We start from the raw sequence: 27,802 nt of genomic DNA on the forward strand, positions 1-27,802 counted from the left end.
GCACTAATCCAAGTGAAAGATGACCAGGGCCTGAATACAAGATTTCCTGATCCAGAAAAGTGCTCAAAGGTTCTCTTAGCAATGACTGCCACCTACTCTTCAGGCAGGAGTCAAGAATCCAGAAGAACCCCCAAGTTGTGCACTAAGTCTGTCTTGAAGCAGTGCTACCCCTTTCAGAACTAAAGATGTTAAATGGCTGGATCCCGAAGCTCATTCACTCATAGCCACTTGGTCTTATTTGGTCTTATTGTTCAGCCAAAGCCTATTGTCCCATGTCCAGATCCCCAGAGCCTCCAGGTACCGCAAGACAGCAGCGACAGCAACACTTGAGTCACCCAGGATGGAGATATAAAATTGAGCATCATCAGCATACTGATGATGCCTCATCTCCTTGTTCTGAATGATCTTAACCAATGGCTTCATGTAGATGATAAAAAGGAAGTACCATGTTCTGTGGCACACCACAAAGGAGCAGCCATGGGCTGGGCTTCTCCCTATCAATACAAATTGGGACTGGCTTTGAGCGGGCATAAAGGAGAGCAAGGAAAGATAATCTACTCCCATCCCACTCTCACCAGAGATCATCGATCAATGAAATAAATTCTCTTTCTGTCCCCTAACTGAGCTTGAAATCCAACTGGAAGGGATCCAGTCCTCAGTCCACTTTGCTCAGATTATGGGAGCATTATAGCCATAAAGGCAGCTGAATGTGAAAAGCCAAGCTGCCAAAATTCTCTCTGGAACAAAGATCTGGAGATTGCCCATACGTACTCCATAACAGTCGAGGAGATGCTTGTGAAAAGAAGGCAGAAATGGATGATTTTTGCAGCCACTTATGATTAGCTAGGTGTTGAGGTCAGGGGTGGGATTCTCCCAGTTTAACAACCGGTTCGGTGATCGTGCACTGTGCGCATGGGTTCACCTTTCAAAATTACTTACCTTCTACGTTACTTCTGAGGAGTAACACAGCTGAGACGCAGCAATCCGTTCCGCCGGTGCGAATCAGCTGAGAGGATATAGGTAACTACAGCTCAGGGGCGGTGGGGGGTGACCTGATTGTCAGAGAGAACCAGTTCACTCCACAGCTGATTATTGGAGCTAGAGGTTCTCCAGGAGAATCCCATCCCTGGTTGAGATTTCATGGTTCTTTGAGCCATAAATGCAACCTTTTATGGACTCAAAGTCAGTTTGACCAAACCTTATTGTTTTAATCACTTTGGAGTATTTCTTATTGTCTCTTTAAGATTGAAAAACTTTGGAACCACAAGCCTAAGCATAGCTGGGTGAGTTTCCCTTCAATCTGTTTAAAAAGAAGGGAAATCACATCTTTTCAACTTTGGAAAGAGCTTTTTTTGTAATATTTTGCAACATATAGCAGGGATTTTAGAGTTGTTTTTTAAGAGTTTAAACCCTAAGGTTTGTGAAACTGATGTAAAGAAAGACTTTGAAATTAATTAGAAAGGGAAAAGTGAATCTTGTTTACATTTCAATGCAAAACAACACTTTGAGGTTCAATTACTAAAGCACATGTTGACTACTTTAAAGGAAATAGTTGATTTGTGGGCTTGTGAAGATCTTGAGCTTTATAACTCTTTATAGGAACCAAAAGTTGTAACTGAAGATGGATAATCTCTCTTGAAAACAATCAAAATGGATTTTAAGATGGACCTAAAATTATAATTTACAATTTAAAAAAAATGGAAATACTAGATGTATAAGCGGAATTGGATGATCGTTTAAAAATCAGAAAGAACATACAAACACTATATCCTAATAGTGAAGTGGACTATTTTTTAAAAATTGAAATACAAGACATTTACTGACGTTATTTCATGAAAATTATAAATGGACTTGGATAAAAGTAACTAACACTTCAAGAGAAGAGGCAAAGATACAGGAAGAAAACAAGAATTAGACTTTCAACTACCTAAAGATAGCTGCAATAATAAAAATTAATACGGACTTTAAAAAAAAGAAGAGCAATAAGTGCAAAGTAAAAAAGAAAAAAGTTGAGATAATAAGAAAAAAAGAAGCAAGAATGCAGTAAAGAAAAAAGGAAAAAAATAAAGAAGAATGCAAACAGTATTCTTTTAAAGGCCCTGACTGTGGTTTGAGCAAGAAGATTATTTCCTTGTCTCCCACTGCTTAAGCCTGCCAGAGATCATTCCAGGCAGCAGCTTGTGCGCAATCAATCTCCCGCCCTCTGTTTATACAATGAGAGTTGAAGAGTGGGTCTACCGACCAGCTCTTCATTCTTTAGTGTGGTTATCAGGTCTGCTTTTCACAGAAAGATGTTCAGTCGGCCATTTTTTTTTTCTTCTGAAGCCATCCAGAGTTTGCAGTGTGTTTTTAAAAAAGTCATAAACTATTGACTGTTCAGTAATTCTGCATAAATATGACCTAAATCTTGATCTCCATACATCCTAAAAGTAGGTAAAGCACCCAATTAAGGCAGTGTGTACTTACTAATTACTGATTTTGTCAGTTACTTAAAGATTTTGGAGAGTCTTGATTATAAAGAAGAATGTCCTAAAGAGTAGCTGTGGGTATAATCAAGAACTTGATTGCAACTGCACCACAACATCTAAGTACTAATCATACTAATCAAGGCATAGTTGATAAAAGGTATAAATACAGGAATTCTAGCATAGAAGGGGCCTCCAAGCTCATCCAGTTTATTATGTCCTGATGCAGATGCAGAAAACCTTTATTGTTTCCCTGGCTGTCTGTCTCAAAGCATTCAGGATCTGCTGCCTTCCAAGGCTATCTACAGGTAGTCCTCAACTTATTACCCCATTTGGGACTGAACCGGCTATTGCTAAGCAAGGCAATGGGGAATTAATTTTGCTGCTGATTTTGCTATGGGGTGATATTGCTACTTAAACTGACATTTCCCTATAAAGGAGGAGGTGGGATAAACAGATGTTATAAATTATTGCTTGTTGACTGGCTGTGACTTGCATCACAGAGGTAAATCACCAAAGGCTGTGTAACATAATCAAAAAGATACAGTGGGGCTATTGTAAAAAAGTATCCTTTAAAGTTTAGCAACTGGAAGTCATAGTGGCCCCAAATTTGGAAATTTTCTGCACAGCAGACAGCAGGTCTCTAGCTGTTACAGGAAATTGCTTATTATAGTTAAATCTTTACTGTTTATTTTGTAATCCTTTGAATCCTTATGAACCCTAATTCTTTCAGTCTGTTGGCTTCATATGGGATTGAAAGTACTTACAAAAGAGAGTTTGTCTTCTGGTGTGGTCTATTTTCTTATGTATTGATCTACTCAATTTACACAGACCACAGAACTGCTAAACAATATAAAAGTTTTTCAATATTTAAAAAATATTCAAATCTGGAGAAATATCTGGGAGAAAAAGAATACCTTTTGCTGGCAGCAAAAAAACACTCATACAAGCTTCACGCATACCTCTGAAGAGAGTATTCCACAAAGGGTCCACTGTCTTGTACCTGTTCTGGAGATTCACATCTTATTCCAGAGTGATTTCACCCAGTAAATTTAACAATTTCAGGATGAGGATGAGGGATGAGCTGGAGATTCTCATGTGATAACTTTGCTGTTGTTCAATCTCTAAGTCATGTCTGACTCTTTGTGAAGTTGGACAGCAACCAAAGGCAAATTGTTTAAAGATTCTGTTTTATTTTATGGATTGCAACCTGAGCTCCGTGACTATCTTTTGTTTATATGTTTATGTGAGATCCAGGAACTGAGAGAACGTCTACTGTACTCTCTGAACTAACAGAAGTGAGATTAATATCTTTAATAACCATCTGTTTATTCCTTCTCCTTTTTTCAGTGCAACTTTCTTCTTTGTTTCTCACCTAAAAATTTAGAATTCTTAATAAAGCAGTGATGTTCATTTTGGGAAAGGGATCCAGCTTTAACACACAACTCTTTGCCAGATCACATTATTGGAGGAAGAGCATTGCCACTCCCTCTTTCCTATAAATCCAAGGTAGGAAGGATTACTCTAGCAGTGTTCTTTAATGGATTCCTAGTGCAGCAGATGTGTGAGAGGAGAATTTAGAATTTATTCATTGCAATGAACAAGCATTCAGTTTCACAGCTATTAAGATTGTTGTCTGAGCAGGGACAAAAATAGCCAAAGAAAATGCTTGATGCCTGGGAAACCGGCCCCTTGTCAATCAACAGAAGTGTTGATTTACCACCAGCTTACCAAGTACCTAAGAACCAAGGGCACAGCTGCACAGGAAAACAACACCCAATGACTTAATAGCCAGACATTAATGCCCCAATTAACAACTTAAAGCCACACACAAGCAGGCACCATATAAATAATACACACGGAACAATCCAGTACACACATCCTGGCAAGAGATGGTCCCTGAGGATGGGCTTCAGCCCAAGTCCGAAAGCTAGGAAGAATAAACCTGTGGTCCCGCTGATTGACTCAAATTGGATTATTCTGGGACATGTATATTTGTCTTAATTACAGAGAATTTAGAGATCCAGATGCCTCATAGGAGCATCTTCTGTGCTCAAGCCACACAGATTTATATCAATATATATTTTATGATTGTTTGCCATCCAGAATCTCTCGCGATGAAATCCAAAGAAATTGGATGAATAAATAAATAAATGAACCCACAAAGAATATTCTCTGCAAAGATCTCTGGGGATAATTCCACAGTGCGTTTTGAAAGGAAAAAAAAGTAATTGTGAGGTATACTAAGTGTAGAGTAGAAATAGAGAATTGGAAAATCAGAAAGAAAGTTCAAAATAATTGATAAATACAATTCCAAATTCCTTCACCATATTAAAAGCACGGGAGTCCATAAACATTGATGGGAAGAAGGAAGTGTGCTAAGTTTAACTGCATTCTGAGTATTTCTGCTTCATTACATGTAAATTATCTTTGAGTAATCGAAAGATTTAAGTATTTTCATGGGATGTGCAACCATATGATAAAATAGAATTAAAATCCTGGAAAAGATAACAATAAATGCAGAGAAGCCAAGCATACTCACCATATTTTGCGTGATATGAATGTTATAGAGCAGGGCTCTCCAACCTTGGCAAATTTAAGCCTGGTGGACTCCAACTCCCAGAATTCCCCAGCCAGCTTTTCTGGCTGAGGAATTCTGGGAGTTGGAGTCCACCAGGCTTAAATTTGCCAAGGTTGGAGACCCTTGTTATAGAGTGTGCATATATATTTTCATAATGGAAGGTGCTACCTAAATTAATACTAGAGCATTTTGTTTTATTGCAGAATTGTCTAATTCATTGGTGACTTGCCAGTAATTTACCTTGGCAGTAGTAGGGTCTGCCCTTAAGCCAATGAGTGGAGAAATTTTAGTGCAACAAAGGAAGTATTCCTAGCATCTCTTAAGTAGTCTGGTTCCTATCTTAGTTGTAATTCTTTGGAATGTGATGGATCTCTTGATTTCTTGCTACATATGTCATATGGGTTTCAATGAATGGCCTGAGTAACCCCTTTTCTATTTCATTGCTTTTGTTTGCTGTGGTTGAAGCAGTGCAGTGAATGACGTTATGCGTAGCCTGGGTAACTCCTTTTCTGTTTACCTAGTATAAGCCTTCGCTGAAGGAAAGGTTATGAAATAAAATACTTTCTGCAAAACTGAATGTGATCTCTCAACCTTATATTTAAAAAGGGAGAATTGCCCGCCAAAGTAAACTCAAACATGTAATGTAATCTTCAGAGGAACTAGAACACTTGGAATTAATTCTGCATCATGAGAAATTTCATTTCTCATTTATATTTGGTATACATGGTTTTCCTACTACTTTCAGAATCTAGATTTTTGCAAAAATCAGTTGTGCTAGTTGAAACCCATTATTTACTATAATTTTATTTTTTTCACTGCTATCCATATCTTAAATTGTATCTCAAGGATCTACCTTGATCCCATTTTGGACCAACAGCAATTTCCAGACCCTTTATTTTTGGAGATAGCCCAGTACATATATTTTATTTCAGTATCCTGCCAGAACATTTATAAAGTTATTTCTAAACACATATTGACCATTTCTTTTGCATGAATAGTTGAATGTACAGTAGCTTCTTGCTAACTCTGTTAGTTTTTGAAAGCAAACATGTAACTTGTGTATTATTGATATTGGGAAAGGAAAGAGTTTACATTCTTAACATTATGATTTCCATTTTTTGTTATTCACAATTCTAAATCTTCTAATATACTGAATGCTGGTGAAATTGCATTGTATGAATGAGGAGCAAAAGGAATAATCCTTTATTATTTTACTATTGATAGCTATCTTTTGCAAAATCCATCTAAAACCTTTATTAGTTGTGTTGAACCCTTGTAAAAAAATGATTTCAGTCAACAACTGTGTCCCTGAACAGAAATACGGACACAAGCAAAAATAAATCTGGGAGCTCAAATTTCTGATGGAAAGAGAAAATGACTGTACAGAATTGCCAGAGATGTGAGAAATTAATAACATCATAGGCCAGCAATATCCAGTTTGACCCAGAACTTACTATGAAATATTCATGGTATATAGAACTGGTCTCTATTTAAAAATGTCTTATTCAAGTTTCTTTCCTTCTTTTATACACATTGTAGCTAAAATGGCATGATTTTTAAAATAAAATTATATATCATTTGTTATATACAGGTAGACGTCAACTTACAGTATTTCATTTAGTGACCTTTTGAAGTTACAATGGCACTGAAAAAAATGACTTAAGATTGTTTTTCACTTATGACCATTGCAGCATCTCCATGGTCATGTGATCAAAATTCAGATGCTTGGCAACTGACTTCTATTTATGATGGTTGCAGCATCCCAGGGTCATGTGATTACCTTTTATGACCTTCTGACAAGCAAAGTCGATGGGGAAGCCAGATTCACTTAATAACTGTGTTACTACCTTAACAGCTGCAGTGATCCATTTAACAGCTGTAGCAAGAAAGGCTGTAAAATGGGGCAAAATTCCCTTAACAACTGTCTTGCTTAGCCGCAGAAATGTTAGGCTCAATTGTGGTTGTAGATTGAGGACTACCTGTACACATATTACATGTGTTTATTTTATTCCTTTTATTACATTTATATGCTCCCCAACTTCCAATGACTCTGGGTGGTTACAGATCAAAAAGATTTTAAAGGCCAAGGGGGAAAAGAACCAATTAAAAAGAAAAAGAAAAGAGGGGGAAGACAAACCAAAATGGATATAGTAGAAACAAAGAGATAAAACTGCATAATTCAGGGAGGATGGGGCTTCACTCTCCCTCCCTAAAGGCCTGGATGAAGAGTCAGGTCTTCTAAACGGCAGCCGAATGAGGGCCACTCACCTTTCAGGGGAAGCTTTATTCCAGAGGACTGGTGTGGCTGCGGAGAAGGTGCACTTTTGAGGTCCAGAGAGATGGCATCATTTAATTGAAAGAACCTGGAGCATGTCATGTCTGCCAGGTCAGATCAGATCAACTGGGCACAGATTATGGGAGACAAGCAGTCCCTCAAATAAAAACCTGAAAAGCATTCATCAAAATAAAATAAACTGTGAGGGGAGGGAAAAGCACCCCATGGGATGAAACTTGCTATAAAAGTTACCTTTACTAGGTTATAACATGTTATAATCTAAAAGACACACACTGTTCCTCTTTGTTTACTATACTATGTTTACTATGTTAACCTTGATGTCCTCTCTTCTGTAATATACCTCTTGGGACAATCTCAAATGGTTTCCTTACTCCAGAGATTTACTGATTGCTCTCTTGAGAGTAGACGGCTTCATGTAGCTTTCACAAAAGAAGAGAAAACAATTTTCCCTGTTAATAAGGTTTCAGGAAAGAGGCATTGAGTCTCCCCTGCAGAGATACTATGCAAATTGAATCTGTCTTGATATACGTTTGCTTAGGGGATGATGAGTACGTGAATGTTTGAGAAGGTTTAAAATGTCATACTAAATGAGTACCAGAAACCCCTTTGGGTTTAAAGTGAATTATCATATCCAAATAAAACACTTTTTCATTTCTAGAATAAGACTTGCTATTTTTAAAAGGAAGACTATGTAGATGTGCATTTTGGTTTCTAATAGGCCTGTGCATACTGAATATCAGTTAATTTTGGATCCACATCTGTCAGAATGACTTTCCAAAATGTCATATCAGTGATACACATGAATTTGTCATTGAAATCCCAGCGTCCTGGAGAACGTTCAACAATACCAGTCTCATTCCCCAGTGCGTTACCTCTACACCTTCTGTTATTCCCTAATCTTGCTTTTAGTCTGATCTGTGGGGCACTTCTTGAAAGATTTATGCACACTCTTAATCGAGGTTGGCATGCCAGAGCTAGCTGTGTTTCCACTTCTCTGCAGACTAGCAGTTTACTTCTCAAACTCTGCCTGAATCTGGCCGGATAGTGCTTCGTTGTACATATTAAAGTTGCTTCCAAACCTTCATTATTTCTGCCTCTTCCGGTGCCAGTGCATCTTCCTAAATCAAAGTTTCTTGTATATTCTTTCTTATTCTTGTATATTGTGCCTAAGTGTACCATTGTGCCTCCCATCCCTGCCCTAATGTCCCCATTTAATCATACCTATTTTTGGTATTCTTACTCATGTTTATACTTATACCTATTATCTTTTAAACGATTGAGAAATCAAATCAAATAAAAATAAATAAATAAATAAATATGATGCCCCTACTTTCTGCCTCTTCTTTAGCTGTTGCTTCCCTGCTCACAAGCTGTTGCTAGTTTCAGTGGGAGACATATTGGTAGTTACTGTGACTTGGAAGCTAATACTCCTCTTTATGTTACACATGTTCCATTGGGGAAGAAATTGGCTACTACACTGTCTCAGCAAGAAAGGAAGAGACATTATGCCCACAGGGTGTCTCTTTCTCTATTGATAAAGAGGTCTGCCCAGTCTGGAATGGAAGAAGGGCCACTGTGATCCCATACTGATGCTACCCAGCTGAAGAAACCCAGTTAACAATTGTGGACTTCATGCAGGTCTACTCTTCTGAATGAAAAGGAATAGATTTTTGATGGAATGATCTTCCTGGTTCTATATCACCTGCAGCTAGAAGGTTTTGCAACATTTTCTCTGGAGAAGAGAGCACATTGTTGAAACAGTAAAGATTGCTTTTGTGGGTAACAAGAGTAAAGTTTCTGGTTATGTCAAAGGTCCCATAGAATCAGATGATTCCTAACACCATAGTGATGTTAGTGGTCCAAAGGAATGAGACTTTTTTTTCCAGGATTGATTCATTACTACTGAGGTTGGCTCCCCCAAGGGTGAATTTAAACTGAATTTAGGCACTATCTGTAAATGAAACATTTTCCCAAGAACTAGCCTGAGAAGGTTTATAGCTATATTCTTGTGCAGAAAAAAGGAAAGTTAAACTAAAACTTAAATGCTGCCTCCCATCTGCCATAGTCTGCATTTCTGCAGTTGGTAATGTTATATCATTTATTGACCTTTATCTCTCCCCTTGTAGACAAAACAAATAGGGCTGTAGAATTATGGGGGCCATAACTTTCTCACTATTTCTTTGATTACTTTCAAGATAAATAAATAAGTTGTATTCATATAATAACTTATAAATAAGTTATAGGGTACTTCATAAAAGACATTTGAAGATGGACACAAGGTATTTATTCACTGAAAATAGAACTAATATCAAATCTTTGGGTTAGGAAGTTGGACTTTATTATCTTGATCCCTGTTTAATTCCTGGTCTAATTTAAAGTCCTGGCGATGATTTTTAAGGATGTTAATACTCAGATTATTTTAACAAAGGCCTACTTTGATAGATGTCTAAGCAGACTTGGCACCATACTAGCAGGATATTTGTGGTGTGATATTCTGTTAGATTTTTCAGCAGAAATTCAAGTCCAGAAAAGACACAGATGACTGATTTTTCAAGATTCTTTAACTTCTTTATATACATAATAAAATATTGAAGTAAAGTTTACAATACCAGTAGTTTACAATACCAGTAGATTCTTCCAACGTAACATAACACAAACGGCAACTCAGGAGCTCAGAACAGATTACTAGTTTCATTTTCAGAATTGAGAGCACTTAAGCCACACCCAGACTCTCAGCCCCCAATTCAGCTCCCATTGGCTGACTTTGTTAACCATGTCTCTGCCAGTTCATGAATATTCTGACATGTTCAGATTTTGATCCAGAAGCAAATCACAGTTCAGAACTTCCCTTTTCAGAAACTACAGATACTTTTCAGTGGGTTTTAGTGTATAATTTGAGGCGACGGTAGAGTGATTTTTACTTTGTTAATATATCATCTGTTTTATATTATTGCTTGTTTGTATTACATTTTAAAAACTACTTTAAAATAATAGATGATGCTGGCCACTCTAAACATATTAGTAGCAGTAGCATATTAATAACCACATATTGTCATATTAATTACTATGAAGAAAAGCAGACAGACCTAATTGCCAAAAGGCTGCATTCTAAGTTAATAGTAAGTGCCTTTGATCAAGTTCCATCAAGACATTTGTTCTAGCTCTGTTTCGTATGTGATAAGCTAATGATTCCATCTCTAAATAATTATGAAGAAATAAAACAAAACTAGCCTAAATGAAAAATGTGTTTAGTAGATAGCCTGTGTTTCATCATCTTAGTATAACATGCAAAACTGCAGCATATACCAAATATACATGAAACATTGACTTAACAATAGCCTTTGAAAAGAGAGAGATTGTATGTATGAAACTACTTATAACATTTGTTTTTGGCAGAAGCAAAATATAGTAGAAAGAGAAAGAAATGTACATTCCAAAAATCTGGAAGGGCAAGCTTATCAAGATGCGAAAATCGAAATCACTATTGAATTTGAGGCTGCATGGAAACCATGTAGCATCTTCCAATTTCGTGGTGTGTTTATTTTATTTTCATATATTATTATTATTTTGTCAAGTGATTATAAGATAACAGATATAAGTATAAACATAGTTATGAATACATGAAACGAATACATAGAAGAAAAAAAAGAAACAATAGGGCAGGGACAGTAGGCATGTTGGTACGCTTATACACGCCCCCTACAGACCTCTTAGGAAAGGGTCTGTAGGTGGTATGTATGTATGTACATATACATGTACATACATACATATATGTATGTATGTATGTACATAATGTATATGTACATATACATGAGTATGTGGTAGCAGACATATATAAAAGGTTACCTCCTATATAATTCATCTAAACTGCCTGGCAATCAAGAGATCTAGAGATCTGATTGAGAATATGAATGTCTTTTCTCTTGATTTAATGTCTTGATATAATGGTTTGAACATTTTTCCCTATCGTTTTTAAATTTGAAAGGGAGCAAGTTCTACAGTTGAAGTTCATATAAAATTTAACCTAGATTTTAAGCTTTTTTTGTCTGTCTATTCTAATCTTCTGTCCTGTATCCATACCTAGTATTAGATTTCCCGTTACAATTAACAAGACTAAAAGCTTAGAGTTATATATAGATTTCAGGAGATTGGTTAAATACTTTCCTGATTTGTAGCATCTTTAGGTGAAAAAAAAAAAAGAGGGAATACTGTAATGTCTGTATCTATATTTTATATTTTTGTGTAGAAGTACTGATAATTTTCAGGGAGTCTCTAAACTATATTTACTGCAAGATCTCCTGATATTTTTCTTTTTCTTTAGTGGAGACCTAGAGGGTTAAAATAGAGGATAGAAATTCTTTAATCTTTCCCGAACCACTGTTTGTCAGTTGTGGTTCCTTCCTTTTAAGCAATTAAGTGAAGGAATCAGCCTGACAAGATATTTATATATTTACACCTGCATTTCCTCATACTTCCTCTCAAAATGCATATTTCTAAAAGTTTCCAGAAGGCTAGTTTTGCTATGGAGCAAAGGTGTCAAACTCAAGGCTTGGAGGTTGAATCCGGCCCGCTGGGTGCGTAGATTTAGCCTGTGGAGTCGCCCTGGAAATAGCAAAGGACCAGCCCACAGTGCCTCTCCCAGCAAAAACGAAGCTGCGGGAGGGCCGCACACAGCCTTCCTGAGCTTCATTTTCACTGGCAGAGGGTTGCAGGAGGCCATTGCAGCCAAAAATGGAGCTCACAAGGACCATAGGTAGCACTTGGGAGCCCATTCTTGCTGGCAGAGAGCTCAGGGTCTCCACAGGTGCCCCCAACCTGAGTGACGTCGAGCTGGCCATGTCCATCCCACCCCGCCACCCCAAGATCAAGCACAACCCTTATGCAGCCCTCAATGAAATCGAATTTGACACCCCTGCTATCTATTCTTTCTTATACTGCAGATTGATAAAAAAATTCAATATATTTTGAGGTAGTTGAACAATTAGAAAATATAGGAAATGATGGATAACATAATGTGTACACTTATGCAGGTGTACTTATATCTGAATCCACTGAATTAAATTGCATTTATTTCCAAGTAAGTAGATAGTTTAGCCTTCTTAACTGGGTAAGGCTAAGGAAGAGGATTACAGCCTTGATTCTGATTTGCACATTATGTTCTGACCAAGACTTCCTAAGACAGTAACAATCACATGCTGTTCCCTGAAACCTTCTTTTTTATTTCAATGGCTGTGAATTATATGCATTCACAGTCCGTAATGAGTCCCAAACAGTTTATGAATAGTCCAACAGAAACCTGCCACTGTCTTTCAGGATAAGGCTGATAAGCACCCACCTTTATCTCCCTTGAAATGCTACCAATGACTAAATTGCCAATTAGCTGTACAAGGCCCAACAGAGCACAAAGTCAACATGGAGCTTCAGATTTTAAACTCACCAGAATGAAGAAAGTTGCTTCCTGCAAAGGCTCATGTCCCTCTGTTCCTCCTTTATGTCTTATGGGAGGGGAGCAGTCATCTCCATGCCTTACTCCCGAGTCGCCCCTTTTGTCTTAACTGTTCTTGCCTTCTGGTAGCTCTGCACAAGCTCGCACTGGGAACAGGCTCCCCTTGTTCTTCTGCCTCGCTGATGTCAGATTCTGGAAGCTCCGGAGTCAGCACATAACTCTCAGATGGCCTTGGCCCTACCTCTGTATCAGATACAGATCCCTCATCCAAGCCCTCCCCAGACTCCTGGTCTGGCCCATATTCCTCCCCACTGTCTGACTCTGCTGCCAGCTCCACAGGCTGCCAGCAGACCACAACACATTAGTTCTGGCAGGTATGCTTCAAATTTAGTTTATATCAGAATTCACAATCATTTAATTACCCAAAGTCACTCATTGAATTCAGTATTTTAAAGGAAGCAGTCCATAAGGATTTATCTTTCTTTCTTGGCAACCGTTTGCTTAGAACAAATTGGGAGTTTCTAAAAGACTACTGCTCTTTCATGGTAAATTGCACATTAATTTAAATGTCACATCTCTGTTGCTGAAACAAATTGCATCCCAACAAACACCAACAATATATTTTTTTTCTTCCCACCCCCATTTTCATGGTGCTAAGTTGCTTCAGATTTACTGAGACTGGCATGAGATTTTGACAATTTATTTTTGACAATGGTAATTAGCAGCTAAGTTCAATGGGGAAGAAAATTAGTAGCTTTGGCATGCACATACAAAATATTTTGAATTGTCATTCTCTTACTTGAAATTTGGCATCAGTCATGTTTTCCTTTTCTCTAGTGACATTTTATCTGAAGCTGTACTCCGAATCACATTCCTTTCTCCACAGTCTCCTATTCAACAAAATAAACATTTTTTTTTTGTCTCTGTTTGAGGGGACTGAACATATTAAAAACAAGAATCAATCAAAAGAAGAGCAATCTCTGAGGCAAAGAGATGGATGTTTTCACGAGTTCCAAAACTGCAGCTCCTTAGGAGAAATGGTTTCACTCTTCTCTGTTTTTAGTTCCTATCGTGGTGGACAAAATTCCAGGCCTATTTTGGCCAATATATTAAAAAAAACTTTCTGCCTTCAAGTAAGAAAAATAAGCACAGCGTGTAATTCGGGGTTGGGGAAATGTTACATATATCACTATATTTTAACAACAGCTGCAGATTGCCGATTTCCCACCTGTGATCTTGCTGAATGCAGGCCGTGCATTTACAGATTGATAATGCAAACCCCTCTCATCAATTTTTATAACTCAGTAAAGTAAAATTCAATATGCTTATCCAGACCTTTTGGCCATGGCATACGGATGACATCTGATTTGGTAATTGTAAATAATAAGCTATACAGCTGCCTCATATCACATCAAAATATCTGCTTTGACTGATGAGACACTGAGCAATGTTGAATCTCTGGGCAGTTGTCTGAAAGTTGATTGCAGCAAATGTAACAAAGCATTCTGTGACCAAGGGAATAAAAAATCATGATTGCGTAACTTTTCAAAGAGTAGACCATATAAAGATACATGAGGCCCTGTCCCAGTTAAGGTATATTTATCACATACTCTCTTATCTCTTTCTCATGAAGAGGTGGGAATAGGCGAGGACAGTAAATAATGAGTTCACAGGAGGAAGTGAAAAATATAATGATAATTTTAATACTAATGATAATTAATGATAGTTTCCTACTCAACAGGCTACACCTAAATAAATGTGACATAAACTTTATTGCACTGAAGAATCAATTCTGTTTTACGTTATATTGTAGGTTATATGTAGACAAGTCTTCTGGCCTGGTTTTTAATGACATTTCTTTAAACTACCATTGGGCTAGTTGCGGTGCTTTTTAATTTCTCAGGCAAAATAAAATTTCAAGTTTCATTCCTGAGAACCGGCAATTTTATCTGTAGGACAGAGCCCACAAAGTATATATATTGTACCAGGGACCGCTCTATGATCTTTCCCTGGCCATTTGCAGAACTCCCTTTCTATAACCGTAATGGTTTTTACAGTGATTTGATAACATATAGAAATTCTTGAGGCCATGATTTCACTTTTTTCAAACGGCATTGTTATCAGGAATAGTAGTACATTGGCTACTTTTGGAATTCAGAGCACGAGCTGAATTTGGTCCCTACGCTACCCTTAAAAATAGTCTTTGACCTCATTGAAAGACTAGTTCTGTAGGTGGATAATGAATCTTAGAAAAGCCAAAGTATACTTTTTGTTCAGCTTTTTTTTTTCTTTTATCCTTCTTGTTAGGAAGACAAAAGGCTAACAAATATAACTAAAGAATTCTATCTATACACAGCAGACTTATAATTCATCTCAAGGGCACTTTCCTTGGGATAATGAGGGAGAATGTTAGGCATTCTTGGGTCCTTAAGTTACTGTAATAAAAAAGTTTTCATTGAATTTTTTGTGTTTGCACAGGAGTCAAAGTGTGAAAGTACATTAGGGGGAGGTAAGAAAAGTTCTTTGTTTAAAGTATGCTCTCGCCAAGTATTAAGCAGGAGATTATTGGGCTGAGTAAATAGGTCAACCATTGTGTTGAGCTCCTGTGTTTCATCTTGTACCATCTGGCAAAGTGAATCAAAGCTAAATTCAAATAGAAATCTGTAAAGATGACTCCGGTGATAGGATTAGGCCAGAGAAAGCTGTCTGTAAGAGATGCCTGCGTTTCCAAAGACATATTAAGAACAGGATAAGGAAAAAAAATCTCACTGTCTTGATTGCCATAAATTTGTAGATCAGGCAAATAAATGTATAACACCTGATACCGTGTTTCTCATATAATAAGGCCAGGTCTTTTTTTTTTTTTTTTTGAGCCCCGAAAAAATGGCTAGGCCGTCTTTTTGGGGGTGACTTAATTCCCCCCCCTTGCATCTTCGGGCGGGCGGCGATGACTTGGATGTTGACCTCAGCATTGGTGGGGCACTTCATATCGGGGTCAACGCAGGCAGCACCATATCCGGGTGTGCAACAAAAGTTCACCTGTTTTAATATAGACCTTAATTTGGGGGGAGGGGCTTGATTTCATTTCATGCCTATAAAACATGCTGGGACTTCCTATTGGGGGAGGCCGTATTGTTGGAGAAACAGGGTAGTTAGAATATGATTATAATAAAATAATATTAATGTAACTAACTGGAATATTGTCAGTAACTTTATTTCTTTCTTGTCAGAGTTCTTCCATGGTCAAGTGGGATGCTATAAACAAAGACAATTTCAGGGATTGTAACTATTTGTTTTATTTTTTTTAAAAAAAAACATTTATCTTTTTCAGACTTTAAAATAGTTTCCTACCTATATGGCTATTCCTATAATAATTCTGGGATTAATTGTCTATTAAAATAGAATTATAGCATTTGTATAATAATGTCTATAAATAACTTTACAAATAATTTTTATTTATTCTGCATGTGGAAAACAGTATAAAGAGATGTAACATCTTAAAAACGAATAAACACGTGCAAAGTGGTATTTCAATTTATTTCAAATTCATAACTCAGAGCAGCTAACAACATTTAAACAACAAGATAAAATGAATAAAAATAAAAATAACGCAAATATGATGGTTTCTTTATAATTGTCTTTTTAAAAATTAAGTTCCTTAAACTTACAGTTACATTGAATGGTTTGGAAAAATTCTTGCTATGACTTTTATTATATTTTCATTGATTGCTTTCTCAGCAGAAGAATATGATTATTAGAGAGACCCCTTTAATAGAAAGCTACTAATATATTTTGGAGATATGAGCAAATAGATTTATCCCATTTCATGGGCTAAATTTATCCAACCTTTCATTCAGCCTGCCTTCTTATTACTGCCTGAAACTTGCAGTTAAATGTTGCAATATAATTTACCAAAACCCATGGAAATACAAAACAAAAATGTATAATATTTAGGAAAGCCATTTGTAATAACTGTGTAAACACATTGCAAACACAATGTGAATTTAGAGAAATGAGCATGTTAATATACACTCATTTTCATGAAAAGGTTGAAATAAGTACAATAAACCAAACTTGATATATTTGCAAAAATAAGAAACAGCAATTGAAAGATGCACTCATCCTTTATCAGTCTGCCATTTAAGCAGGGACGGGATTCTACCAGTTCTCACCTATTTGCTAGAACCAGTTGTTAACATTCTAAGCAGTTCGGACAACCGGCTGTTAGAAGAAATGACTGGCCTAATCCTGTAAGAAAGGCAGGAAGGAAACATTCTGGTGTTGCTTACAGAAACCTCCTCTCCGTTAACCCTTATTACATTCTTGGCAGGATTAGACTTCCTGTGTCTGGAACTTCTCTGGAGCTTTTTCCCCCTCCTTTGCTGGTACTTTGCTTGTGTGGAGTGACCATTCAAAGTTACAATGGCACTGAAAAAAGTGACTTAGGACCATTTTTCACACTTATGACTGCTGCAGCGTCCCCACAGTCATGAGAGGCCAGGCGAGGAGATGCGTGCCTCGATGTGAGTGATATTGAGTTGACCATGCCCAGCCAGTCACATGACCACCAAGCCAAGCCCACCACCTAAGCCACGCCCACAGAACCGGTTGTTAAATAATTTGAATCCCACCCCTGCATTTAAGCTGTGATTGAATCAGTTCACTTATGCTTTTGAACTTAATAAATATTATGAGGGGGAAAAAACAAGTTGAAAATTGCAGCAACTGAATATGTACAACCATTTAGTCAAAGTCCATGAATTAAACAGGATTAAAAGAAAACAAAATGATTACAAACTCCAAGCATTGCAATGCTACTCTCTAAATAGGAATAATTACTCTGCAATCCAAATTCCAAATTTCTTCTTAGCACTCATAGGAGAATCTATTTTCCAGGTTTTCTATTTTTGCTCTAATTACTGATTCCTCCTCTCCCCCCGTGATGCTTTCCCTAAGTTCTGTGGTTCATTATGGCTTGAGAGAGTATTATATAGAACTTTTTATTCTGATTTTCTGCCATACTGTTATGAAGAAGCACTTTGAATCCTTTTCAAAGAGCAGTGGTAAATTATAAAGGCTATGTCAGTTTTTTATTTCAATTATTTTATAAAATAATTTGAATATACACTCATACGAAATCAAACTACGTTTTTTTTTAAATTTACCAAATTGTATTTTAAATGCTAAGGTAGATATTATAAACCCAAGAATTAAAGATAAATATCCAAGGTGATCTTTGTTTTTACGTTAATGAATGTCTGAGTAGGTGGCAGTAATGGCTGATCTTGTGTGGGCTTTGAAATTAAGCAGATTAGATGGAAGGGTTCCAGAGAGTTCTGAAGATACAAGCCAGGTTGGTAAGCCAAAGCATTCTTCAAGTCAGGAAGCCACTTACTTTCCCCTGCCAGGAAAACAACATGGCCACCTCTGTGAAGTCACAAGTCAAGCTAAAGTTGAAAAACATTTTACCACCTATAAATTAACCATATTTTTTTTTATGCTTTAACTGACCTACTTCCAGTTTCAGAAAGGAGGAATTTCAGATTGGTAGAGAGCCCGAAGAAATAGCCCTTATTTGTTTTTTTATTTGAAGGAATTGATGGGTTACACGATATGTCAGGGGAGTATCACATGTCATGCATCTGGACTTTCCTTTTCTCTCCTTCTGCTGCACTGCATTAATCCGATCTGTTCCAGAGGATCTTCCAAAGATGACAAGAGTTGGGAGACAGAAGGGGAGTTGGTCCCATGATGAGTTATTATTGTGAATGCTTAATTTCATGGGTCCAAGTGAAGCCAGTTTCTGGCTGAAAAAGATTAGGCAGAACTGTATAATCTTACTCTTTTGTAATTATGCATTTATTATATAACTGAATATACATGTGTTACATGAGGTGATTATTAATAAAACATAGATGCCTGGCTATGTTGAATGGGGCCCTTTGCAGCATGTCTATTCTCCTATTTGTATTCCCTGCAGTAATAAAAAAAATATTAGGAAATTCATGACTAATTGTTCATCCTCGCCCTGAGAGGTGGGTGCAAAGTAGACTCCAGCAGACGTGGTGTTTTTTTAAAAATCAGTCTTTGCAAAGAATTACAGCATGGCTTCTTTTTTCTTTTTTTTCAATTCCAGGCATATATGTAAAAACATTTTAGTTTATATATACATAAACTTTCTATCACATTTCTTTACTGATAAGGTTCAATAAGAAGAAGCTATTTCAGTGAAGGTTTTGACTATCTTTAGTCTCACAGCACAGTATGTTTATCTGTGAATCTAAAAACTAAAAATGTTCAGTATCATTCCCACTAGGACATTCTATAAAATGGCTTGTACTATAGAAATTGAACAACTGAGATGAACTCTGACAGACTCAACTATTGACACAATGTCACTGTTATGGGCTGTTATCCCAAAATTGTTTTCTCTTCATGTCTGACTTACCCAAGTTGAGCTGAATATGTACTTCTTGAAAAGAGTTAGCTGCATATTTTTAAATGGAGATATCAGAATGAACAACCTGCTCTCAGCAGAGACATCCTCTCGATTTTATGTATGGAATGCACCTCGCAGAAAACAATGGGCAGTGCCATCCTTTCATTACATACAGAAAGATAACCTTTACTGTCATTTTCTACTGTGGGTACACTGGCACACATTAAAAAAGAAATTCTGTTGCCTGCTCTCAAAAGGGTACACATACATAACACACATGAACACATGCTATATACACACACATAGATACACACACACACACACTCTATATGGAAGAAAACTACTTTCCCTCTGAGAAGAAAATAATATTTGAGAGAACAGTTTATTTGTATTCAGAAATAATTCCCACTGAATTAAATGGAGCTTATTTTTAGGCAAGTACTCACTTTCAAGTCATTTCCTCCTTAAACAGCATCAATGGTAAGTAGTGAAGTAGAAGACTCACTTCCAGTTGGAAGAAAATATCTTGTGTGTATTATAGCAGAAACGTTTTAAATCCAGATACATTACAATCCGTTCCCCTGCACCTCAACTCTAGTCATACAAAATTCAAAGCAGGAAATGCTAAGCCGTATGCTTCTTATGCTCCTAGGGTCTACCTAATTACTTCTACACTGATAATTTTTTTAACCACTGTGAGATACGTTCCTGGAAAGCAAAAATGCAATGGTTTTCTCCTATACAGAATTTTCATTAATGTAGTATGTCAGTATAAGATGAGGGGTGGGATGGGGTGGTAGGAGGGGAGATGCCAATTTAGCTTCTCTAGGTTTGGAGCTGTTTGATTGTTTAGCAGATTTTCTGTCAAAAAATTGTCTTATTTGAATTGTGGCTGACTTTAGCTGTACTAGAAGAAAATCCCAAATGATGGATGGATCTGTTCCCTGTTGTGAAGGATGCCATTATCCTTGCAGGGATATCTTCCTTCCTCTTAAGCTTTGTTTTCTGCTTGTCATACAGATTTGTGACTTGGAGAAAAAATTGTCTTTAAACTAATTAGAGTAGACAAGAGTGGATTCACTGCCTGGTATGTCTGTGTACGTGTGCACGTACACACATGTACCTATTGGAGAGGACACCAATCGGAGAAATGATTCAAATTAAACTAAATTGCGTTCATGGACTTTTTTTCTTATTTGTTAAGTTTTTAAAAAATACTGACTGCTACATGTAAAAATGTCATATGCTAGTTTAGTCATTGCTATTCGTCTAAAATTGAAACGATCCTTGGATTTGTTTTAAAGAGCATAGAAGAACCAGAAGGAGAGGAGGAAAAACAGAAGTAGAAATGGAGTATGAGACTAGTGAAAGTGAGTGAAACATTTGCCTTTCTTCTCTAGTAAAACTAACCACTATATATTTATCTATATATACATATATATCCTAACATAAAAGCCATTGATTCATCCCCATACCTTTGCATGTTTTGAATTTCTGGTATTACCTATTGATTATTTAACCAATATGATCCCTTTTTAAAAAATAATAATAATCAACTGTTGATCTTAACTTCCTCTTCCTGCTAATTTCAATCCTTCCAATAAACTTTGCTTTGAAACTATGAGCAGTAGAAATTAATGAATACAATGATAAAACTATAGTGTCCATGAAGCACAAAGTTCAGAAATGCTATTCAGTTTTATATTATGTGTTGAATAGTCAACATTTTATTTGGCAAAAGCTAAATTCTTTCAAAGGAAATCTGCTGGGGAGGGCACACTGGTGTGGAGGGCAGGCTGAAACAGACAGTGGAGAGGTATATACAAATATGGGTTGTGTCACCCCTTCTTTCACTTCCTGATGACAAAATGTTTTTTTTTTAAAAAAGCCTTAGATTTAACACCTGTAAATACAGTATATATAAACCAAGGGTCTCATTAAAGCAAAACAAGAGCCACATGAAACCCAAGAGTTACAGATTGCATACATTCCCTGGGTTGTGTCAGTAGCTACTAAGATAAGTGGTATATAGTACTGCATTTATAATGGAATAACTGCATTCTGTTGTACCAGGAGTAATTCTTTGAAATAGCAATTAAGATTTCATCTCAGGAAATTGGCCAAAATGCTAACAAGCAAATCTAGAGCTTTTAAGTTAGCTTTACAAAGTGATTGTACAAAGACACTATTTAGAATACCTGCTGATATATTTGTCAAGCAGGCCAACAAAGAACTTCTCAGGATTTACAATGCAGGCCTATCCATGCCTCCTGAGATATAATCTTCATTAGGTTCAGGGGCTTCCTTCATCAGTAATAAAGCATATACCATATATACTCGAGTCATAAGTCGACCCGAATATAAGCCGAGACACCTAATTTTACCACAAAAAACTGGGAAAATTTATTGACTCGAGTATAAGCCTAGGGTGGGAAATGCAGCAGCTACTGGTAAATTTCAAAAATAAAAATAGATACCAATAAAAACTTTCACTAGGACAGTTGAGAATAAGTTTGATGTTCACAATTTCCTCTTTGAAAGAGACCAGTAAATAGGGAAAAAGAAGATGAAGAAAAAGAAGTGTGCTTTTTCACACTTTTCACGCTGCAGTGAACAAAAATGGCATCATAGGAACAGGCTTATTCTCAGTCCAAAGGTTTGTTTCTGATTTCTTCCCTGTTTTAAGGGAAATTTGGGAAACGATCTCACGATCATGAAAGGTTTAATTGATTCACTAACCCAAAAGAAGATAACAGTGGGAGGCAGGAGTCACACTCTCCCTTGCAAGAAAAAGCAAGAGCCGTTCTTATGATCTCTCTCTCCCTCCAGAATACAGTCAAGCCCTTTCCAGCACACGCAATCCGCCACCGCCACTTTGCACCTTGCAAATGCAAAATCACGCGTGCTGGAAAGGGCTTGACTGTATTCTGGAGAGAGAGATCATAAGAACGGCTCTTGCTTTTTTCTTGCAAGGGAGAGAGTGACTCCTGCCTCCCACTGTTGTCATCATCTTCTTCTTTTGGGTTAGTGAATCAATTAATTTGGGGAACAATCTCACTATCATGAAAGTCAGTGGAAGAAAACGCCCCGCGGCATATCCACGTGCGTGTAAGGGGAATCAGAAATCCCCATGTTCAATGCCTAGCACGGCAGAAGAGAAAACGCAGCTGTGAGCAAATACTGGGAAAACCTGATTGATCAGAAGGAAGGAGGCAAAAGAGGGAGGAGTGGTGGTGGGCGGAGGTCCCACTGGTATTTGTGAAACACTCGGTCAGCAGCGCTTAAAGTCAACGTCCTCACTCCCACCCACCACCACGAAGTCCCCCAATCGCGCAGCCTAGAATCGCCCTCCCCTCAGGGGGCAGCAAAGACGCCCGGCGTTTCCCGAGACAAGAAGCTCCGCCGTGCAATGAAAGCGCCCCGGCTCTAGGCTCGCGAGCTCAGAAAACAACGCGAGCCGAGGTGGCTTCGGCTCCGCTTGGCTTCGTTTCCTCAGCCCCAGCTGCTTTCAGTCCGCTCGGGAGGAGGTGGTGGTGGCGGCTTGCGTTGTTTTCTGAGCCTAGAGCCAGGGCGCTTTCATTGCACGGCGGAGCTTCTTGTCTCGGGAAACACCGGGCGTCGTTGCTGCCCCCTGAGGGGAGGGCGATTCTGGGCTGTGCAATTGGGGGACTTCGTGGCTTTGGGTGGGTGGGTGGGAACGAGGACAGATGGAGTCCACAAAGTGGGGCTTGCCTGCCCTTGCTGGCTGCCTCTGCTTCCTTAGGGACAGGGAAGGGGGCTCATCTGGACCAAGGGTGAGTCTCCCCCTCAGTTTCCCCTGAAGGATCTTCCATCACTTTTGCCTTCTCCCTATGTCTTCCCTCTGTTAAAATCCCCCTCCACACATACACACACACACACACTTATTTTCGGGTGGATAGATTTCGTGTCTGGAGCATTCTCACATGACGGTGGGTCTTTCCCCCCCACTAAAAACAGTTTAAAAAAGAAAAAACAATATATCCTCATGCAAAAACTTTTCTGCTTCCGATTACCCCCATGCTTACAAGTTGCAAAGGAAACATGGAAGCAGGGAAGCAGCTGCCCAGCTCTGGAGCTCCACACCATTTTTTTTCCAGAGGGGAATCTGTCACTCGAGTATAAGCTGAGGGGGTTTTTTTCAGCACAAAAAGTGTTCTGAAAAAATCGGCTTATTCTCGAGTATATACGGTAATTTCAGTTGGAGGAAAATCATAACTGACTTCATAATCAGTTCAAGCATTCAGATATTTGGTCAGTATGGGACAGATCTCTTAATAAGGAAAATCTACAGCCGCCTGGAAATATATCACAGCTTGTATTTATTTAATTATTTTATCCCAAAAATGAATTCCAAGAAATATCATGAACAGAATTAATCCAATTGGAATAATCAAACATTCATTTTTGGTGAAATCTTGTGAATACTTACTGAGAATAAAGTTCAGTATCCAATGTGGCTTTATCTGAATGAATCTGTTTTGGATTGTGGCCTTAAGAAACATTTGGACTCACCCAAACAATGGGCTGAAGGCATTCAGTCGATGAAGGCTGAACTGCTGAACTAATGAATTCTTAAGAGCACTAGCCTAACATAGAAGATATAGATAGAGAGAGAGAGAGAGAGATACAGAGATATAGATATATATAGATGCTATTCAGCTTTGTTCGGGTATTTTCCCACATCATTATAGTTGTGCCAAAACGTTGTAGCAACGTTTTGGCAGAATCTCATCTGCCATCATCAGGCTTCTGTATAATGTTCATCTGTGAGTCAGACTTTCACAGCTGTTTCTGTTTTAAATTTGGTGCTAGCCTGCTGCTGTGCCAGAATGGTTTTTTCTTCATTCTGATTGGTTGGGAGTCTTGGACTGTGGTCTTGGAGTTTGCTGTGTTCTCCTTGATTGGTGTTTCTAATATCTTCTGTTTGTAGCTTTTTTTTGTCTTGATTGGCTGGCAACATTGTGTTTCCTGTATTGGAGGCTTTTAGTGCGGCTTGGCTCCGAGTAAATGGATGGCTATCATTTATTAGGAAGCTAGGTTTCATCTGGAGATTTTTTTTGTTTGAGAGTGCAGGCTTCCAGATAATTGACAGTCTGGTGGAGTCATCTCTTCTATTCATGCTTTCAGGTCTTTTTTTTTTCAACCTCTATGGCTTCTCTGATAATTCTGTACCATCCCAGCCTGTACTCTCAAAAAAATCTCCACACCATAAGCCAGGCAAACACCTGGACACAAACAGACTCTCCCTGATACCTCCAGCTCAAACACACCCCAACCAGGCACCCATATGAAACCTAGCTTCCTAATAAATGATAGCCGTCCATTTACTCGGAGCCAAGCCGCACTAAAAGCCTCCAATACAATGTTGCCAGCCAGGAAACACAATGTTGCCAGCCAATTAAGACAAAAAAAGCTACAAAACAGACAGAAGATATTAGAAACACCAATCAAACAGAACACAGTAAACTCCAAGACCAATAAACACAGACCAAGACTCCCAACCAATCAGGATGAAGAAAAAACCATTCTGGGACAGCAGTAGGCTAGCACCAAATTTAAAACTGAAACAGCTGTGAAAGTCTGACTCACAGACAAACACTATACAGAAGCCTGATGATGGCAGATGAGATTCTGCCAAAATGTTGCTACAACTTTAAGAGCACAACTATAATGATGTGGGAAAATACCCAAACAAAGCTGAATACCATACATATAAATACCCGCAAAAACTTAAGGAAACAAATATAGAGAGATATAGATATATTACATCCACGAAAACCAACACTGGACCCAAAACAACACATGACCCTCACCAGATTCAAACCCAAACCCATCCCATAGACAGAAGACAACCACCGTCCAGAAACCAGACCACGGCTGCATCACCAGCTGCCACACACCCCAAACCCCAAACCAAGCAAACGGACACACGCCATGAACACATATCCAGGCCTCAAACTCGGAACCAAACCAAAACCTAGAACGTCATATCACAGCCATCCGCTCAGGATATCACATCACAGAACTCAGGAGGTTACACCACAAAACCTCAGGATGTTGCAACACAGCCAACGACCCAGGAGATTACAGCACAAGACCCAGGATGCCACAACAATAGAACTCAGAAGGTCATCACACAGCCCATTATCCAGGTCGTTACAACACAGGAGGCTGATAGACACACAGCCAATACCTCAGCCACACATGTTCTTACGAAAAAGGTAACCAATCTGCAAACAGCAACTCCATCAACCAATCAAGAAATGACAACACAGCCAACCACCCTACCAGTATATATAGGGAGACGGCAGCTCCGATCATGCTTTGCTCGCACAAGCATGAAGCCGAAAGCACCAGCCTGAAGATGGCGAGTGGGACCTCGTCGAAATGTTGCCAAGATGCTCTCAATCTTACACGGGAAAAGACCCGAACACGCCAAGACCTGCAATATATATATATATTGCTTTGTTCAGGTATTTTCCCACGTCATTGTAGTTGTTGTAGCAACATTTCGGCAGAATCTCATCTGCCATCATCAGGCTTCTGTACTGTGTTCTGACAATACAGTCTGACTCACAGACGAACACAATACAGAAGCCTGATGATGGCAGATGAGATTCTTCCGAAACATTGCTACAACTTTAAAAGCGCAACTATAATGACGTGGGAAAATACCCGAACATACATATACATACATATACATACATACATACATACATGTAGGATATATATGAATATAGAGAGGAAGGAACTAAAAAAGGGTAGGTTACAATGATAAGATATATTATGTGAAAATAATATATATTGAAGATATATTCTTCAAAATAAGAATGTAATGTAATTGTTGTTGTTATGGTAAGGAAATTGTATTAACCAAAAATATTATCCACAAGACATTGGTACCTAGACTACACACTGTATAAAGAAAAGATGGAATGTTTATAAAATAAAAATAAAAAAGTTTATTATAAAAAAAAGACCACCAGCCTTCTCTCCCTACCTGTTTCCCCCAAGATTCATTTTAGACCAGGGGTCTTCAAACTTGACAGCTTTAAGACTTGTGGACTTCAACTCCCAGAATTCCTCCTCCAGTCATGTTAGCTCAGGAATTCTGGGAGTTAAAGTCCACAAGTCTTAAACTTGCCAAGTTTGAAGACCTTTGTTTTAGATCCCTGGAAGAACTTTTGTAGTAGTATTTAAACATGCAGAGGGAGTTAGGAGAGAAAGCCAAGAAAGCTAATGAGAATCTTTCAACTGGTTCTCATTACATATGTTCCTGCCATTCTATATCTTCATCCGCATGCTTCTTAGCCAACGCTGGCAGCTTCTCAGGAGTTAAGCATACTGTGCCAAGGAGATGTGGAATTTCAGTTCCTACTAGCTCAAAGGAGCCATCATTCTGCATTCACAAAGCTTAATCTTAGGGGTATTCAGAATGTTAAAAAGATGTGTAGAATGGGATAACAAGACAGTGCACATGTTTAATGTCCAGAGTAGTTTAAAGGTGTTTTGTACACATGCCCACAAACTAAACCACTTCACCAAAGATGCTTACAAGATGTTTCCCCTATTATAATTGCTTTTTTTAGCAATAAAGACATGGAGGCTGTATGCTTGACCTCACCCGAGGTCACATATATATGACTGAACAGGGACTCCTCTCTTGACTAAAGAAATACAAGTTTCAATAAAGGAGAATATTTGTAATTCAAGGTTGAAATGAAACATTTCTTAGTTTCTATCCTCAGTGTTTCCTCTTCTCAGAGGACAATACTTCTTGCAACCCTCCCGAACATTGCAGTGATACCAAAACTCAATTCTCCGTCATGATATTCATAGTTCTCTAATTGCTAGTGAGGTTTTATTGGTTTTATTATGAATCAAACATCAGACTTTCCTGACATGGAAAGGCAATTGCTACACTTGAAGGATAGCTCAACAAGTCAAGGAGTCAAAGACATCTCTTTTATAGGGACACATTCAAAAACTCATGAATGTGAACCCTTGACTCATGAAACTCTGAAGAAATAGAGAAACGGCAAACTATTTTTAAGGATCATCTAATTTGCAAAATAATAATATGCTACAGGAATAAGAGAACTGAAGTCATATCTGAGCTCTATGTACAAGGAACCAAATTTCTGGGGAGGGGTGTGCGGCAGTAGCCTTGTGCATGATACCGTTATCATGCTTGCACTAATACTACCACTTTGGAGGAAGCTCTCAGAAAATCAGATAATTCTTTTATTTCCAAGAAAAAAATGCTCACATAGATAAAACTACTGCTGAATTTGACATTGTCCACCATGGTATCTGATTGGACCATCCATGGGGGGTTGGGAATAGAGATTTTTGTTTTGCAGTGGTTCCATTCCTTCCTCAGTGAGCAGTTTCAGTTTGTGATAATGGAATGGGGGAAGAGAGATTGGCCCAATAGTGAGGTGAAGCGGGCATCATTTCTGTTCTTCCTGCTTTTTAAATCTAATTGAAACCACTACGTTGTGCTTTAGAGAGAGAAAGACGCTTCTGGTGTCCCTTCCCAATGCACGAGGCT

The 27,802-nt window shown here is 38.1% G+C and overlaps 1 protein-coding gene across 3 annotated transcripts in view; it reads left to right on the forward strand.

Moving 5' to 3' along the window:
• Window positions 1-27,802, forward strand: part of PLCB1 (phospholipase C beta 1) — a 468,720-nt gene that overhangs the window by 425,930 nt on the left and 14,988 nt on the right. The window contains exon 32 of one of the 3 annotated variants that reach the window (XM_026710475.2): window positions 20,532-20,597. The exons of the other annotated variants lie outside the window; for them this stretch is intronic. Within the exon in view, the coding sequence (XP_026566260.1) occupies window positions 20,532-20,573 (42 nt within the window). The 3' untranslated portion in view covers window positions 20,574-20,597. The remainder of the gene's footprint in view (window positions 1-20,531; window positions 20,598-27,802) is intronic. 3 annotated transcript variants of the gene reach the window in all.

The sequence above is a fragment of the Pseudonaja textilis genome, chromosome 1 (genome assembly GCF_049901715.1).
Source record: "Pseudonaja textilis isolate UNSWEBS1 chromosome 1, rPseTex1.2, whole genome shotgun sequence".
In the NCBI taxonomy this organism is placed as follows: domain Eukaryota; kingdom Metazoa; phylum Chordata; class Lepidosauria; order Squamata; family Elapidae; genus Pseudonaja; species Pseudonaja textilis.